The 16,842-nt window shown below is 41.9% G+C and overlaps 1 protein-coding gene across 2 annotated transcripts in view; it reads right to left on the minus strand.

Annotated features, from left to right (window-relative positions):
- The window catches only part of LOC139541501 (collagen alpha-1(XXIV) chain-like), a 316,499-nt gene that overhangs the window by 54,879 nt on the left and 244,778 nt on the right, over positions 1-16,842 (minus strand). For both annotated transcript variants that reach the window (XM_071346202.1, XM_071346201.1), the window contains exons 29-31: positions 11,892-11,945; positions 11,684-11,728; positions 8,078-8,122 (exon numbers count right to left, since the gene is read on the minus strand). In XM_071346202.1, the coding sequence (XP_071202303.1) occupies positions 8,078-8,122; positions 11,684-11,728; positions 11,892-11,945 (144 nt within the window). The remainder of the gene's footprint in view (positions 1-8,077; positions 8,123-11,683; positions 11,729-11,891; positions 11,946-16,842) is intronic.

Below are 16,842 nucleotides of genomic sequence, written 5' to 3' on the forward strand. Positions count from 1 at the left end.
GCTGAAAGATGGTGGCGGTTAAGAAAGCCATTATTCAATGACACTATCATAAAGTGCATGCAGTCATTTAAGGAAGATGATATGAAAGAGCAGATGACTTCAGAGCTTTGCTTAGTCACTCTGTCCCTCAAAGATGTATTTTTCAATACTGAACACAAGATGGCGCTGTGGCTCTAGAGGTGACTGGGGAGAATATTGAGTTCCTCTACGCTGCCTGTCAGATCTTTGTTAGCTTTAATAGTTTCCTCACGGCAGTAAACATACAGTTAGTTACTGGAGTAAACATACTGTTAGTTATTGGAGTAAACGTACTGTTAGTTACTGGAGTAAACGTACTGTTAGTTACTGGAGTAAACATACTGTTAGTTACTGGAGTAAACATACTGTTAGTTACTGGAGTAAACATACTGTTAGTTACTGGAGTAAACATACTGTTAGTTACTGGAGTAAACGTACTGTTAGTTACTGGAGTAAATGTACTGTTAGTTACTGGAGTAAACGTACTGTTAGTTACTGGAGTAAACGTACTGTTAGTTACTGGAGTAAACGTACTGTTAGTTATTGGAGTAAAAATACTGTTAGTTACTGGAGTAAACATACTGTTAGTTACTGGAGTAAACATACTGTTAGTTACTGGAGTAAACGTACTGTTAGTTATTGGAGTAAAAATACTGTTAGTTATTGGAGTAAAAATACTGTTAGTTATTGGAGTAAAAATACTGTTAGTTACTGGAGTAAACGTACTGTTAGTTACTGTAGTAAGCATACTGTTAGTTACTGGAGTAAACATACTGTTAGTTACTGGAGTAAACGTACTGTTAGTTATTGGAGTAAACGTACTGTTAGTTACTGGAGTAAACGTACTGTTAGTTACTGGAGTAAACGTACTGTTAGTTATTGGAGTAAACGTACTGTTAGTTACTGGAGTAAACGTACTGTTAGTTACTGGAGTAAACATACTGTTAGTTACTGGAGTAAACGTACTGTTAGTTACTGGAGTAAAAATACTGTTAGTTACTGGAGTAAACATACTGTTAGTTACTGGAGTAAACATACTGTTAGTTACTGGAGTAAACGTACTGTTAGTTATTGGAGTAAACGTACTGTTAGTTATTGGAGTAAACGTACTGTTAGTTACTGGAGTAAACGTACTGTTAGTTACTGGAGTAAACGTACTGTTAGTTACTGGAGTAAACGTACTGTTAATTACTGGAGTAAACGTACTGTTAGTTACTGGAGTAAACGTACTGTTAGTTACTGGAGTAAACGTACTGTTAGTTACTGGAGTAAACGTACTGTTAGTTACTGGAGTAAACGTACTGTTAGTTACTGGAGTAAACGTACTGTTAGTTACTGGAGTAAACGTACTGTTAGTTACTGGAGTAAACGTACTGTTAGTTACTGGAGTAAACATACTGTTAGTTACTGGAGTAAACCCCACTCTAAAAGCCCACTCTGCAGCACCCAACTCTAAAAGCCCACTCTTCTATAGATTAATGTACAGTAGAGATGTCTGATGGGGATTTCATGGTCTCACCATGTTATACAAGTTGGGAGTTCCAGCTGCATTATTGTGTGTTTTACTGCTCATGAGAAATGAGCTGTTATAAACCGGGTGGTTCGATCCCTGAATGCTAATTGGCTGACAGCCGTGGTATATCAGACCGTATACTACGGGTATGACAAAACATTTATTTTGACTGCTCTAATTACGTTGGCAACTCATTTATAATAGCAATAAGGCACCTCAGGGGTTTGCGTTATATGGCCAATATACCATGGCTAAGGCCTGTATCCAGGCACTCCGCGTTGTGTCGTTGCTAAGAACAGCCCTTAGCCATGGTATATTGGCCATATACCACACCCCCTCGGGCCTTTTTGCTTAAATATAACACCGCAACAACACCCATTCATTCCCCTGACCTGTTTGAACATAGACCTTGCTCTATGCAAATGACAAATAATGGCATTTAGATGCTGAGCAGGACAGGTCGCTGCTAGTATGTGTGTGTTTGTGTGTCTGTGGGGGGGCATGCGGCACATCAGTTAATAACACCTAGAAACAAAGTTTGTCATGTGTTACGCCAAGTCTGACTTAACAGAGCTGAAAATAGGTCATTTATCAAACCAAACAAGCAAGCCAAGCATCTGTGAATGGATCCAAGAGTCATTGAGCATGCATCAGGTTCTACCAGGCAATCTCTAGTTAGGGATCATCATGTCTGGCTAGCCACAGATACACAGAGATGCAGAGAGAAATGTTTGTACTGGGCTAACAGCAGCCAACACTATGAATTGTGTGCAGCTCACTTGATAATAATAAGCACTTTTGTCTGTATGTTTCTTTAATCACATTTCCCGTCAGTAGGGAATCATTTTATCCTTCAGTGGTTATATCACAACACTGCAATCCATCATTAACTAAGTAGAAAAGCAGATATTTTCCCCCGTAGTGAAGACTGTTACAACATTGAAAACATCCCAGTCTCAGTTTAACGCCGCCAGGAACACAAGGGGATAGAAGCACACACCAGCCACAAGGTCATGGTACTATGGAACAGGCCATTGACATCACTAGACCCGGGCTTTCGTGGCTATAGCCCCGAATGATTTTGTCCCAGCCCTGAGTCTTTTGCCCTGCTGGGATGGTGTAAAACAAGCTAGTCTCCACTGCAATGAATACTCCAAACATGGGCCCTGGCCTGCCTAAAACCAGCATTTCTGTGTACGGTGGCACTTTAGGAGGTGGAGTCAAAGTGGTTCACCAAAGACATTTTTAATTCGTCCCCAAAAATGATATTCCGCCGTATGCGGGCGACTGTTCAGTGTCTGAGGGAGAGAACACAAAGATGAGAAGGAGAATCTGTCACGACTTCCACCGAAGGTGGCTCCTCTCCCTGTTCGGGCGGCGCTCGGCGGTCGTCGTCACCGGTCTACTAGCTGCCACCGATTCCTTTTCCCTTTTCTGTTGGTTTTGTCTTAATTGTTTTCACCTGTTTCTTGTCTGTCGTTAATTCAGGGCTATTTAAGCCTTCAGGGCCCGCCTGCTTTTGTGCGGGCTTGTTTATTTTTCTGTCAGTGGATGTTCGTGTTTTATTCCTATACGGTTTGTTTTCGGTCCTGTCTTTGTGGTCATTTGTGCCTGTGATTTTTGGCTTGACCCATATTTGGAATAAACATTCTCATTTGGAACTTTGCTCTCTGCGCTTGACTCCACACCCACCACTCCTAGCTAACGTGACAGAATCGAGGTAAACTTTGTTAGCTTGCTATTACTATAGCACATTTTGTTAGCCCATGATGATGTTATTCAGAGTTATTGACCTCACAGTAAGCCAGATTTGAGTACATTTCAACATATTGACTCAAAAGCTGCACTGACAGATAATGTTAAGCTAACTAACTGACTAACTGACTAACTAACGTGAGGGACTACTCAGTCTAGCTAACAGATTTCATGAGTAGGGTTTTGACAGTACAGTTACTGATTAACTATCTGGACACTGAATGAAACTTCTGGAGCTCTGTTCACCACCCGACAAAGTATCACTAACTAACCAATTACTGTCTAATCAAGTATTGTCCAAATATGCAAAAAATTGCTAATAAAGATACCTAGCTAACTTAAGGCTAACATGACGTTAGCTACTTTTGGTAACGTCAGCTCAATTAGCTACAGTTGAAGTTTACAAACACCTTAGCCAAATACATTTAAACTCAGTTTTTCACAATTCCTGACATTTAATTCTAATAAAATTCCCTGTCTTAGGTCAGTTAGGATCACTATGTCAGAATAATAGTAGAGAATGATTTTATTTCATTCATCACATTCCCGGTGGGTCAGAAGTTTACATACACTCAATTAGTATTTGGTAGCATTGCCTTTCAATTGTTAAACTTGGGTCAAACGTTTCGGGTAGCCTTCCACAAGCGTCCCAAATAAATTGGGTGAATTTTGGCCCATTCCTCCTGACAGAGCTGGTGTAACTGAGTCAGGTCAGGTTTGTAGGCCTCCTTGCTCGCACACGCTTTTTCAGTTCTGCCCACACATTTTCTATGGGATTGAGGTCAGGGCTTTGTGATGGCCACTCCAATACCTTGACTTTGTTGTCCTTAAGCCATTTTGCCACAACTTTGGAAGTATTCTTGGGGTCATTGTCCATTTGGAAGATCCAATTGCAACCAAGCTTTAACTTCCTGACTGATGCCTTGAGATGTTGCTTCAATATATCCACATCATTTTCCTCCCTCATGAAGCCATCTATTTTGTGAAGTGCACCAATCCCTCCTGCAGCAAAGCACCTCCCAACATGATGCTGCCACCCCCGTGCTTCACGGTTGGGATGGTGTTCTTCGGCTTGCAAGCCTTCCCCTTTTTCCTCCAAACATAACGATGGTAATTATGGCCAAACAGTTCTATTTTGGTTTCATCAGACCAGAGAACATTTCTCCAAAAAGTACGATCTTTGTCCCCATGTGCAGTTGCAAACCTTAGTCTGGCTTTTTTATGGTGGTTTTGGAGTAGTGGCTTCTTCCTTGCTGAGCGGCCTTTCAGGTTATGTCGATATAGGACTCGTTTTTACTGTGGATATAGATACTTTTGTACCTGTTTCCTCCAGCATCTTCACAAGGTCCTTTGCTGTTGTTCTGGGATTGATTTGCACTTTTCGAACCAAAGTATGTTCATCTCTAGGAGACAGAACGCGTCTCCTTCCTGACGGCTACGTGGTCCCATGGTGTTTATACTTGCGTACTATTCTTAGTACAGATGAACAAGGAACCTTCAGGCATTTGGAAATTGCTCCCAAGGATGAACCAGACCTTGAGGAGGTCTACAATTTTTTTCTGAGGTCTTGGCTGATTTCTTTTGATTTTCTCATAAAGTCAAGCAAAGAGGGACTGAGTTTGAAGGTAGGCCTTGAAATACATCCACAGGTACACCTCCAATTGACTCAAATGATGTCAATTGGCCTACCAGAAGCTTTTAAAGCCATGACATAATTTTCTGGAATTTTCCAAGCTGTTTAAAGGCACAGTCAACTTTGTGTATGTAAACTTCTGACTCACTGGAATTGTGATACAGTGAATTATAAGTGAAATAATCTGTCTGTAAACAATTGTTGGAAAAAATGCACAAAGTAGATGTCCTAACCGACTTGCCAAAACTATAGTTTGTTAACAAGACTTTTGTGGAGTGGTTGAAAAAACAAGTTTTAATGACTCCAATCTAAGCGTATGTAAACTTCCGACTTCAACTGTAGCTATCTGTTGAAAAACAAAGCTGGACAGCTGAGTAATTTGTTTCCAATTTATAGAAGATGGACATACGGAATTGAAGATGCAGCTCAGTAAACACAGAGACGGTTGTTGTATTTGCAGGAGTAAGTGAATACATTGTGAGTGTGTGTGTTTACAATATAATTATTTAGCATCTAGCTACATAGATGGGTTGGCTGACAACGTCACGAACAACGATGTGCACGCTTCCATAGGGCATAAGTCAGTCTGTTGTGATTCTGGATGGCCAGATTGCTAGCAAGAATGACACTGCCATGTGGGGAATAATTTGTGGCCTATTTCAGCATGTTTCATCAAGTTATTGATACCATGTCTTGTTTTGAGGTGTTTTGACTGATTTCATGACAATGCAAATACGGCAAACATTCTCTGGCTAGCTAACCAATAACTATAACAATGTTTCTGAAACAACACGTGGTCATTGTGCAAATGTATTTGTTTTCAATAAACATTGGAGACTAAATAAAGCTTACATGTTAACAATTTAAGCCAACCTCATCTGTTTTGCCCCATGGCTGCACGCATTTCGATGTTGTTGCTAAAGCAACAGAGAGAACACAGCTATTGTGGTTTGTGAAGGGTAAGACATTTGAATGTTAATCAGGTTTAAGATTGAGTGAAAAAATTCAGGTACACGTTATTTGCCTGTTGTTCATGTTGTGTGTGTGTGCATATATTGCTTCTCTGTGTGTTTGTCTGATCAGGATTCTCCATATTGCTACGGCACTGACACTATGCCATCTCTGTAATAATATAGGAGATCCAGGGAAGCAGAACTTCAGACAGCAAGGAAGAGAGGTTAGCAGACAGGACAGAGAGAGTACACAGAGAGAGGTTACCAGACAGGACAGAGAGAGAACATAGAGAGAGTTTACCAGACAGGACAGAGAGAGAACATAGAGAAAGGTTACCAGACAGGACAGAGAGAGAACATAGAGAGGGGAGGCCCACACAAGACAAACATGGCATATTCCTCTCAAGCCAGAGAAGGTAGTCCTTGCTAAACATTACCTCTCAAAAAAGAAAAGATGCCACTTTTGACATGTCCTGTGTGTATAAATTGTTAGACCCTGATATGTTCCCATCACTGAAGGCAATCATACAGGCCGCGCTGACCATCCCAGTTAGCAGCTGTGAGACATCTTTCAGTGCATTAATTAAGACGTCTACATACCTGGCTTAGGAGCCCAATGACCCGAGATAGAATGCATCATGACAATTGACAAAGATATACATACTAACACGGGAAAGAGTGAAGTCATAGACAGGTTTCCACCTACAGTTTAATTTTGTATAATTTCTAATCTTTATGGATGGACTAACATCCTAGTACTGAGTAATATAACTCACAAACAGTGAATCTTTATTTGGAGAAGGATTGTATGCTGGTACATGTGCGTATAATTGTGAAGTGTTGTTACTACAGGGCTGTTGGAGGGGGTGTATTTGTTTTTGTGTAATTAATTAGAAATATTGTCCTGTAGCTAATTGACCTTGGAATCTGTGATTTATTACCACAAATATTATAAAATCATGATTTTCAAACGTGTTTGGTGCCTGCGTTTTTACACATTATCTGCAAAAGTTGTGGCGTTTATGCAGTTCCAACATAATCCAGGATGGCAGCCTAGAATCCCAATCCTGCTATATTGCACGTAACTAGAATTAGTGCGTAGCATGACTAGCTCACATTAGTTAGCAGTAACCATCATCAACAGTGACCATCATCAACATGAGGCTTTTTTTGTTGCCAATCAAATATTGGACATGGTTTCTGAAAACATTGCAATAAGATTACAAATACTTTCCCCAACTATTTTTCTTCATGGAAAATTACGATATAGTTATGCACTTCATTTGTTTCATGCTAATAGATTTAAAAAATATATTATTTACACCATATTCCATGGGTTTACTGACCACAATCCATTGAATTAATATTAATACGTGTGAATTATTTGGCATCAGGGGGGAACAGCGTATGGAAGAAAGCAGTGAGATATGCAACAAAGCGTTATGTTTCTGCAAAATGTTCACTGCTAGCTTGTGAGGAGCTTCATTTCGGTACTCTACTAAATGTAGGTAAAACTAAGTATATGTTGTTCTCTAGAGCACATAAAAATAACTCTGATGATTTAAGATATGTGCCTGCACACACACACACACACACACACACACACACACACACACACACACACACACACACACACACACACACACACACACACACACACACACACACACACACACACACACACACACACACACACACACACTTCATGTCAATCTAGGTTACTTTAATGGATGAAATTAGTATTTTATACACCACCTTTAATCGGTATCTATATTACAGATAGAAAGCTCTAGTGGAAATTATTGTAATGGGACCTACAGTATATTACAGGTAGAAAGAAGTGGTGGAAATTCTTTATAGAGCCAGGATTATTTTACAGGTAGAAAGCTGTGGTGGAAATGATTTTAATTGGGGCATATATTTCAGGTAGAAAGCAGTGGTGGGAGTTCTTTATAGGGCTGGGACTGTATTACAGGTAGAAAGCTGTGGTGGAAATAATTGTAATGGGGGCCTATATAACAGGTAGAAAACTGTGGTCGAAATTCTTTATAGGGGTGGGACTTTTAATACATATTCTCATGTAGCTCTGGTGTTGGTCTCTTTACCTCATGTCAATCAAACCTGTCAATCAAACATGTCAACCAAACCTGTCAATCAAACCTGCCAAAGTAATGGAGATAGGTGAATGTAATGTAAGGTACTCACAGGCTTCCCTGGTAGGCCTCTCTCCCCTGGACCGCCAGCTTTACCCTGCAAGAGGAACATGCAACAATTTCAAATATTTTACTGAGTTACAGTTCCTATAAGGAAATTTGTCAATTGAAATAAATTCATTAGGCACTAATCTATGGGCGTGGATCAGAAAACCAGTCAGTATCTGGTGTGACCACCACTTGCATCATGCAGCGCAACACATTTCCTTCACCTAGAGTTGATCAGGCTGTTGATTGTGGCCTGTGGAACGTTGTTCCACTCTTGTGCGAAGTTGCTGGATATTGGCGGGAACTGGAACACACTGTCGTACACGTCGATCCAGAGCATCCCAAACATGCTCAATGGGTGACATGTCTGGTGAGTATGCAGACCATGGAAGAACTGGGACATTTTCAGCTTCCAGGAATTGTGTACAGATCCTTGTGACATGGGGCCTTGCTTTATCATGCTGAAACATGAGGTGATGGCAGCGGATGAATGGCACAACAATGGGCCTCAGGCTAAAATGCAATTGTGTTCGTTGTCCGTAGCTTATGCCTGCCCATACCAAAACCCCACTGCCACCATGGGGCACTCTGTTCACAACGTTGACATCAGCAAACCGCTTGCGCACATGACACCATACACGCAGTCTGCCATCTGCCCGGTACAGTTGAAACTGGGATTAATCCGTGAAGAGCACACTTCTTCAGCGTGCCAGTGGCCATCGAAGGTGAAGTTGGTTACTACGCCGAACTGCAGTCAGGTCAAGACCTGGTGAGGACGACGAGCACGAGCAGAAATTCTTCGGTTGTGCAAACCCACAGTTTAATCAGCTTTTCCGGGTGGCTGGGATCAGACGATCCCACAGGTGAAGAAGCCAGATGTGGAGGTCCTGGGCTGGTGTGGTTACACGTGGTATGCGGTTGTGAGGCCGGTTGGACGTACTGCCAAATTCAATAAAACGACATTGGAGGTGGCTTAGGGTAGAGAAATGAACATTCAATTCTCTGGCAACAGCTCAGGGGGACATTCCTGCAGTCAGCATGCCAATTCCACACTCCCTCAAAACTTGAGACATCTGTGGCCTTGTGTTGTGTGACAAAACTGCACATTTTAGAGTTGCCTTTTACTATCCCCAGCTCAAGGTGCACCTGTGTAATGATTATGCTGTTTAATCAGCTTCTTGATATATCAGGTCGGTGGAGAAATGCTCACTAACAGGTATGTAAACCGATTTGTGCACATTTTGAGAGAAATAAGCTTTTTGTGCATATGGAACATTTCTGGGATTTTCTTTTCTTCAGTTTATGAAACAAGTGGAGGCTGGTGGGAGGAGCTATAGGAGGACGGGCTCATTGTAATTGCTGGAATAGAATTATGGAACAGAGTCAAACATGTGGTTTCCATATGTTTGATGTGTTTGATACCATTCCATTAATTCTGTTCCAGCCATTAAAATGAGCACGTCCTCCTATAGCTCCTCCCACCAGCTGCCACTGCATGAAACATGGGACCAACACATTACATGTTGAGTTTATATTTTTGTTCAGTGTATAATCCACATACTGTAATAATTCACATTACCAGTTGCTGCAGGATTATTTTCCTGCTGTAACAAACTGGCACAAATTAAGATCCTACACTATATGCAAGTCTTATGAATATCTTCTATTATCCAAGATATCCTCAACTTAGCGGAGGTACTATAGTTCACCTACAGGTAACTGCCAAAATACAGGAAACACCCATATAAAATGTCTTAATAGGGCGCTGGGCCACCACGAGCCAGAAGAGATTCAATGCACCTTGGCATAGATTCTACAAGTGTCTGGAACTCTATTGGAGGGATGCGACACCATTCTTCCACAAGAAATTCCATAATTTGGTGTTTTGTTGATGTTGGTGGAAAACGCTGTCTCAGGCTCCGCTCCAGAATCTCCCATAAGTGTTCAATTGGATTGAGATCTGATGACTGACATCATATGCCATGGCATATGGTTCACATCGTTTTCAAGCTCATCAGTTTGCTTAACTAAGTCAGGAACCACACCTGTGTGGAAGCACCTGCTTTCAATATACTTTGTATCCCTCATTTACTTGAGTGTTTCCATTATTTTGGCAGTTACGTTTGTTAACATTACTGCTCCTAACTGAGCTATCTATCCTGCGTTAAAGAAATGCCATTGAAGACATCAAAGATAAAGATTTTTCAATAGTAGAACACACATAATACTAGAACACAGGACATCAAAGCTAGAGATGACACGGGTGCACTGGTCCATCATGTTAGGAACCATTACACTCATCTAGATTCATCCAAAATGATGAACAAAAATTACTCACTATAATCTACCTTCATAAACTCTCTCCATCCAACCAATGGCTCTACCCATCTACAGGTTGTGTTTTAATGAAATCCCCCAACCAAAATGGAGACAATGACGCTAGCAAATATAAAGCCAGATGGTAGGTTTTTCATGTTTTTCATCCTAAATAAAGAGCAACACATTGATTACAGTTAAAATACAGAGCAGGGCACATTTTCCTCTTGCATGCTGCAGGTCTGTCACGACTTCCGCCGAAGTTGGTGCCTCTCCTTGTTCGGGCGGCGGTTGTCGTCACCGGCTTTCTAGCTGCCACCGATCCATGTTTCTGTTTTCCATTTGTTATGTCTTGAGTGCACACACCTGGTTCCCATTAAGTTATTATTATTTCCCTGTTTAACCCTCTGGTTCCCATGATGTTTTGTGCGTGATTATTCCTGGTTTGTGTTAGTCGTGTGTGTTAGGGTTTGTTATCCCTGCGTGGATTATTTTGGCTGATTTATTTTTCACAGTAAAGCACGTTATTTTTACTCAGTTCTGTGTCCTGCGCTTGACTCCGTCCTCACCTCTGCACAACTGACATATGACAAGGTCTTTATTGACATAGCTCAGGTTTCGTTACTGTGAGCTGGAAGAGGCTTTTCATTGACTATAACAGCCATCAGAAGAGTGGCACCCTCTGCAAATAAAACCGTTATAGTCTATCGATCTCCCACACAGGTCTTAATGGCAATTTAAACCTCAGGTTACGGTGGCCCAAGTGTAACCTTTTCACTCAGATGTAGGAATAATAACACATGCTGAATATTTTGGGGTAGGTCTCCTACACAGTGGAGTCTGTTGTGTAGAATGAATGCAGGAGCAGGGGGGATAAGGAAGTATTCTGGCCTGTCATTGGTCAGCAGGAGTGATACAGGAAGAAATGCTGCCTCATTCTGGCCTGTTATTGGTCAGCAGGGGTGATACAGGAAGTAACCCTGCCTCATTCTTGCTTCAGGTGAACCATAAGGGACTTTCTGTTGAGATCCAATTATTTTGTCATCGTAAGTGGCCTCCTGCCCCCTATTCAATGTGCCCTCTAATCAGTATAGGGACAGAGTCATGTGCAGAAACACACAGGATAGGAGCAAACTCCCACATACACACAAACACACACACACACACACACACACACACGTTGTATATACATTTCTGATGTTAAATTAAAAGCACACATGTTCTTGAGGCCTGTGCTGGGTCTGTGGTAGAAAGTAAACTCATTCAACGCAGACAGGTGATGCCGAGTACTCACTATGAACCCAGGCTCCCCTTTCTTTCCACCTTCCCCTTGCTCTCCCTGCAGAAGAGCAAGAGAGAGAGATAGAGAGGAATAAAGAGAGATCTTAGTGAGGCAACAAATAGACTTTTCATCAGGTCAAAGTGCACAGAACAAGGTTTCTCAGTCAGGTAGAAAGAGGACATTCAGTATAATGTTCTTCTGAGGGTGAGAAGATGTTTACCTTGGTGCCCTCAGGCCCTGGTTCCCCCAGTGGACCGTCTGCACCCCTCGGCCCCTATGACACAGAAACACAGCCGCTTAGCCCTCTGTGTGTGTGTATCCCTGGGCCCCTATGACACACAAATAGCTTAGCCCTCTCTGTATGCATGGTTTACAAACCACTCCCATCACATGACACAACGGCACTCGTAAATACAAGCACGCACCCACCCACACTCTCACACCCACACACACCAACACACCCACACACGCACACACACACACACACACACAACCACGCACACCCACCCACACCTACTGTACTTAGCAGTGTACAATATGTGATATGGGCGTAACCAAATCATCTAGAGTGTCTCAATAAAAGAATGGGGTGGAGGAGGCGAGAGCATGGGGAGTATCAAACACATAAGGGCATTGGTGTTAGGAGCAGCACATGGTAGCAGTCTACTGTGCAGGCCCTTTTTGTCTTCAAACACATCCACATGGAATTCCAGAAAGACAGACAGACAGTTGGACTGCATAATATCAACAACTTGGGAGTAATCAGCTTCTTCTTTGTCTGTGTCTACCTGGGGGTTACCTGCTGACCTTTGCAACCCACTCCTCTCTATCTCTCTCTCTCCGTCCCTCTCCATCCCTCTCCCTGTCTTTAATACCTACACACAAAAAGGTAAATGCTAGACAGTCAGGCCACATTCAGTGGTACTAAGTGCTTGTGTTTTGGAGGAGGAAAACACAAGCAACTGACTGATCATCCATCTGAGTGTGTGCTCTACTGGGATACTCTGTCTTCTGTAGTGGACGCTACATTTACTGTACCTTGGTTCAGGGCAGGCCAAGGATACAGCGGGGAAATAAGTCAAACAGTAAAAAGAAGTGTTTACTTACTCATAAAACTATTCAACACAGACATTTGAGTGAGTGGATGTACTGTATGGGGCTCCGCCTCACACGGCTGGATGTCCACCTGGCTGTCAAGGCCAAGCAAAACGAGAGCAGAGCCTCCACTTGTCAGGCCAAATGAAACGAGTAGAGCTAAGATAAATCTCATTTGCTGAATTGGAAATTGTAACTTTCTTTTACTTGATCCTAAAACTGTACAGTTGGGTGAATGGCTCATTCAGGGTTGTTAACAGGCACTAACTGTGCCTTATTACAAATGCTTGGCTCAGTCAGTTCTATGGATTAGAACAGTAGCCAAACACATTTATAATTTATACTAAATCCAATTCAAATTCAATCCCTGCTTTGATTGGTCAATTGAGTGAGCCAAGTGACATATTAAGACATTGTGAGGTCAATGAGGACAACTGAAAGACACATAGACAGGTCAATAGCTAAAAGATGATGCATCATGGGGAACTATTGTCTCCTAGCTTCTGTCTGCAGGTAATAGTTTATACTGTAGTACTACTGTAGTTAGTCCATACACACTGAGCATACCAAACATTATGAACAACCTCGTGCCCCTTTGCCCTCAGAACAGCCTCAATTCATCGGGGCATGGACTTTACAAGGTGTCAAAAGCATTCCACAGGGATGCTGGCCCATGTTGACTCCAATGCTTCCCACAGTTGTGTCAAGTTGGCTGGTTGTCCCTTGGGTGGTGGACCATTCTTGATACACATGGGAAACTGCTGAGCGTGAAAAATTCAGTAGCATTGTAGATCTTGACACACTCAAACCGGTGCGCCTGGCACCTACTACCATAACCCCTTCAAAGGCACTTAAATCTTTTGTCTTGCCCATTCACCCTCTGAATGACACACATACACAATCCATGTCTCAATTGTCTAAAGGCTTAAAAATCCTTCTTTGACCTGTTTCCTCTCCTTCATCTACACTGATTGAAGTGGATTTAAACAAGTGACATCAATAAGGAATCATAGCTTTCACCTGGATTCACCTGGTCAGTCTGTGTCACGGAAAGAGCAGGTGTTCTTAATGTTTTGTACACTCAGTGTATAGTTACTACTGGGACATATATTATTTTATCTGCAGGTAATATCTCATATATTTATGTAATATCGCATATAGTCATGTAATATCCCATATAGTTAAGTCATATCTCATATAGTTAAGTCATATCTCATATAGTTATATAATATCTCATATATTTATGTAATATCATTAAAGCAGCAGACTTAATTAATCTGTAAACGTTTTATTGCTGTCTGGGATTAGATATCAGAGAGAGAGAGAGAGATAAAAGGGGTGAAAGCGACTTTTTCTAGAATGCACTTTCTTTTCTCCTACTGTACATTGTGACATCATGAATTGTAAACGTTACCTAAGGAATGCGATGCTTCCTGATCTAGGCATAGTTCAAGTATGCCATATTTTATCATCCAGACTTGATTACTTTATAGCTCAGACAGTTAAACCATAAGAGAAGGTCATAATAAGGTTAGGATAACAACTATTGGATTGGCCCAGTGGAGGCGTAGACTGGCAGCAAGCTGAGCTGTTTCACTTTGCTGCTGTAAAGTACTTTAGCCTGTTGGACACGAGGGATAAACATCACAGCAGCACGTCATGCATGTTTATATCAGAACAGCTGTTCCAAAATACCAGCGTGTAATCAAATCACTGCCGACACAACACTTTCATTACATTTATTGTTACTGAACAATGCTGTTCGGGTTATAGAAGTGTTGTGATTCAGTGGACAGATCACATACAGTGCCTTCGGAAAGTATTCAGACCCCTTGACTTTTTCCACATTTTGTTATGTTACAGCCTTATTCTAAAATGGATTAATAAAAAAAATGTCTTCAACAATCTACACACAATACACCATAATGACAAAGTGAAAACAGGTTTACATAAGTATTCAGACCCTTTGCTATGAGACTCGAAATTTAGCTCAGGTGCATCCTGTTTCCATCCTGTTTCCATGTCTCCAACAACTTGATTGGAGTCCACCTGTGGTAAATTCAATTGATTGGACATCATTTGGAAAGGCACACACCTGTCTATATAAGGTCCCACAGTGAACAGTGCATGTCAGAGCAAAACCCAAGCCATGAAGTCGAAGGAATTGTCTGTAGAGCTCTGAGACAGGATTGTGTCGAGGCACAGATCTGGGGAAGGGTACCAAAACATTTCTGCAGCATTAAAGGTCCTCAAGAACACAGTAGCCTCCTTCATTCTTAAATGGAAGAAGTTTGGAACCACCAAGACTCTTCCTAGAGCTGGCCGCCCGGCCAAACTGAGCAATTGGGGGAGAAGGGCATTGGTCAGGGAGGTGACCAAGAACCCGATGGTCACTCTGACGGAGTTCAAGAGTTCCTCTGTGGAGATGGGAGAAGGACAACCATCTCCAGAAGGACAACCATCTCTGCAGCACTCCACCAAACAGACCTTTATGGTGAAGTGGCCAGACGGAAGCCTCTCCTCAGTAAAAGGCACATGACAGCCCACTTGCAGTTTGCCAAAAGCCACCTAAAGACTCTCGGACCATGAGAAACAAGATTCTCTGGTCTGATGAAACCAAGATTGAACTCTTTGGCCTGAATGCCAGGTGTCACGTCTGGAGGAAATCTGGCACCATCCCTAAAGTGAAGCATGGTGGTGGGAGCATCATGCTGTGGGGATGTTTTTCAGGGGCAGGGACAAAGATGAATACAGCAAAGTACAGAGAGATCCTTGATGAAAACCTGCTGGGGCGAAGGTTTACCTTCCAACAGGACAGCAACCCTAAGCACACAGCCAATACAACGCAGGAGTGGCTTTGGGACAAATCTCTGAATGTACTTGAGTGGCCGAGCCAGAGTCCGGACTTGAACCCGATCGAACATCTTTGAATGGACCTGAAAATAGCTGTGCAACGACTCTCCCCATCCAACCTGACAGAGCTTGAGAGGATCTGCAGAGAAGAATGGGAGAAACTGCCAAAATACAGGTGTGCCAAGCTTGTAGCGTCATACCCAAGAAGACTTGAGGCTGTAATCGCTGCCAAAGGTGCTTCAACAAAGTATTGAGTAAAGGGTCTGAATACTTATGTAAAAGTAATTTTTCAGTTGTTAATTTTTTATACATTTGCAAAAATGTCATCACTTGTTTTTGCTTTGTCATTATGGGGTATTGTGTGTAGATTGAAGAGGGAAAAAACGATTTAATACATTTTAGAATAAGGCTATAAAGTAACAAAGTGTGGAAAAGGTCAACGGGTCTGAATACTTTCCGAAGGCTCTGTATGTCTATATTTTCCAAAACAGGAAAAGCAATCAAGTGTAGATTATAGTAACCACCGAATATCCAAATGTGTGTGATTGTAAAGTGCTGCTATGTGTTTTCAATGTTTGTGTGAAGCAGAGGAAAGTTGGTGTGATGCATAGCCTATGTAGGAGCATGTGTACAGAGTAGATCTTGTTTGTGTGCTTCAGGAGAGAGAAGACTGAGTGATATCAGGTAGAATTCAGAATGTTTGCCACAATGACATATATACAGTATGTCGTCAGAATGTAGCTAGCTAGCTAGAATGCTAGCATGTTCTAATTATATCAGAGCTAGCGGACCACAGTGAACTGTGTTGACTGCACCAACGGACTGAGGGCTTTCACTAGATGAGATTGCTCAGTTTGTTCACAATGCCTGGAGGAAAAGGAGAAATGTACTGTTTGTGTAGTGCGGCTAGATGGTAGCTGTACTGTTTGTGTAATGTACTGTTTGTGTAGTGTGGCTAGATGGTAGCTGTACTGTTTGTGTAATGTGGCTAGATGGTAGCTGTACTGTTTGTGTAATGTACTGTTTGTGTAGTGTGGCTAGATGGCAGCTGTACTGTTTGTGTAGTGCGGCTAGATGGTAGCTGTACTGTTTGTGTAATGTACTGTTTGTGTAGTGTGGCTAGATGGCAGCTGTACTGTTTGTGTAATGTACTGTTTGTGTAGTGCGGCTAGATGGCAGCTGTACTGTTTGTGTAATGTACTGTTTGTGTAATGTGGCTAGAT

The sequence above is a fragment of the Salvelinus alpinus genome, chromosome 16 (assembly GCF_045679555.1).
Source record: "Salvelinus alpinus chromosome 16, SLU_Salpinus.1, whole genome shotgun sequence".
In the NCBI taxonomy this organism is placed as follows: domain Eukaryota; kingdom Metazoa; phylum Chordata; class Actinopteri; order Salmoniformes; family Salmonidae; genus Salvelinus; species Salvelinus alpinus.